This window comes from Corvus brachyrhynchos, unplaced genomic scaffold, assembly GCF_000691975.1.
Source record: "Corvus brachyrhynchos isolate BGI_N302 unplaced genomic scaffold, ASM69197v1 scaffold219, whole genome shotgun sequence".
NCBI classification, from domain to species: domain Eukaryota; kingdom Metazoa; phylum Chordata; class Aves; order Passeriformes; family Corvidae; genus Corvus; species Corvus brachyrhynchos.
Window position 1 is genome coordinate 132292 of NW_008240034.1, and position 2025 is coordinate 134316.

Below are 2025 nucleotides of genomic sequence, written 5' to 3' on the forward strand. Positions count from 1 at the left end.
GTGCCAGGCAGAACCAAGGTTGGATCCTGGCTTGCTCAGCTCTCCCCGGCCAGGTTTGGGTGCCCCAGAGCTGGTACAGCCCATCTGAGATTCCCCCACTGGGGTTATGCCAAGGGCTTCTCCCCTGTGCACCATTTGGATATGAAATTCAGAGGATTTTGACCCTTTCTTAGCATTTCTGAGCCTGTCGCTGTTAATTGATCATCAGTACTGAGTGACCACGTCCCGTAATAGCCATGAGTCCATCCCACAGCCCAGTGCGCCGGTGAGAAGGAGCTGGCTGTGCCCAGTGTTACAGAGTGTGAAGCGCATCGGGCAGTCCCCACACCCCTCCATGTGCCCTCAGACGCCCTGTGGTGGCCCTGTGTGACAGCCCTGTCCCCCTCCCCAGGCCTGGCCCCCGTGGGCGGGATGTGTGAGCGGGAGCGGAGCTGCAGCATCAAGGAGTACATCGGCCTGGCCACCGCCTTCACCATCGCCCACGAGATCGGCCACACGTGAGTGCAGCACCACGGGCGCCCGGGCAGCTCCTGCTGGTTTGTTCCTGCCAACAGGGGCTGGAAACCCTTCTGTGGATGATCCAGATGTGCTGATGCCTTGTGGGACTGCCTGAAAACAGAGGCTGGACCAAACCAAGAGAATAAAAAGCAATTATATGAATTGAAGGGCCTTCAAGTAGTTTTAGGGCAGACGAAGCCCACCCAGTGGCTACACCCAAAAAACGGACAATGGGTCACGGGTTTTCATGCTTTAATTGATGCCTTGGGGTTTAGCTTTTTTATTTTCGGACCCTGTACTGCTTTAGTGTGTAACTCTAAAACTCCACACAGCCTGTTAGCTACTGTTAGACATAACAAACCCTCTCCAGGCCTGGACTCAAGGACACCTTGCTATCCCAGGCCCCAGAATATGTAAACTGAGCCTCTGGGAAGGGGGAGCAAACTTGGGGTAATGACATCATTCCCTGAAATTGTAATTGGAGAACTAACCTTGATATGCAAATGGACCAAACTCATAAAAGTGTGAAAAACCTGTGACCTGGGGTCCATCTTGGGTGTAGCCCCTCGGGAGCTTTTTGGCTGCCCAAGGTGTTCCTATTGAAGGCCCTCTATAAATACCCACTTGTATTCCCTTCATCTTGTCTAGCCTCTGTTTTCAGGAAGCCACTCCAAGGCATCGTTATAAGTTTGGTCCATTTGCATATTGGGGGTTAATCCTCCAATTACAGCTTCGGGTAATGAAGTCCTTTACTCCAGGTTTGCTCCCCACCAGCTCACTGTTGTTTACATTTCTCGAGGCCTGAGGCAGTCAGGTGTCCTTGATTTTCAGGCCTGGAGAGGAATTGTTTTGTCTGACCCAGATGGGAGAGCAGCAGCTAACAGGCTGTGTGGAGTCTTGACACGTTATTGTGCCATAAATTGAGTCTCTCCTGATGGGAGAGAATTTGCTGAAAGTCCTTGCAAGGCGTTTAGAAGATAAAGGGAGAAGTCTTCTGTAGTTTCAATGCTTCCAGATAGTTGTTTGTTAAGTCTTATCAGAGGAACTGAGCCACTAGCGTGACCCAGGTACAGCATGGAAGGAGGAAAAATAGGAGTGAGAGCGAGAAAGACTAATTATCAAGATTTACACAGCCTTTTAAAGACATTTTAACCAATAGTTACTAAAAATGTACATTATTTTCACTTTCTTACCAATTATTCAGTAACACGACTAGGAACTGCGGAATTTTCTATCCAATCAATCAAAACTACTTTTACTGCAAAATATGGAGTGGTAGAAGAAGGAGAAGAAGGTTTAGAGAACAACAACAATCCTCCATTTTGATATTTTTTACTCTTATCGATTTACTATAAAGAGAAGCCTAAAACCTCTAAATCTTTCACCATATGACAATCTTACATCGTAGTCTATGACCTAATTCCCACCACTGTATTTTCTAGTTGTTGTCTGACTGTTGGTAATTTTTTCCAAGGTTTAAAGCTATACCAGTGTTGTCCAGGGGGGTAAAAACCCTTAAAAACAGGC

The 2025-nt window shown here is 47.7% G+C and overlaps 1 protein-coding gene across 1 annotated transcript in view; it reads left to right on the forward strand.

Annotated features, from left to right (window-relative positions):
- Positions 1-2025, forward strand: part of ADAMTS10 (ADAM metallopeptidase with thrombospondin type 1 motif 10) — a 44934-nt gene that overhangs the window by 14948 nt on the left and 27961 nt on the right. Inside the window, exon 7 of the mRNA XM_017743792.1 lies at positions 392-497. Within this exon, the coding sequence (XP_017599281.1) occupies positions 392-497 (106 nt within the window). The remainder of the gene's footprint in view (positions 1-391; positions 498-2025) is intronic.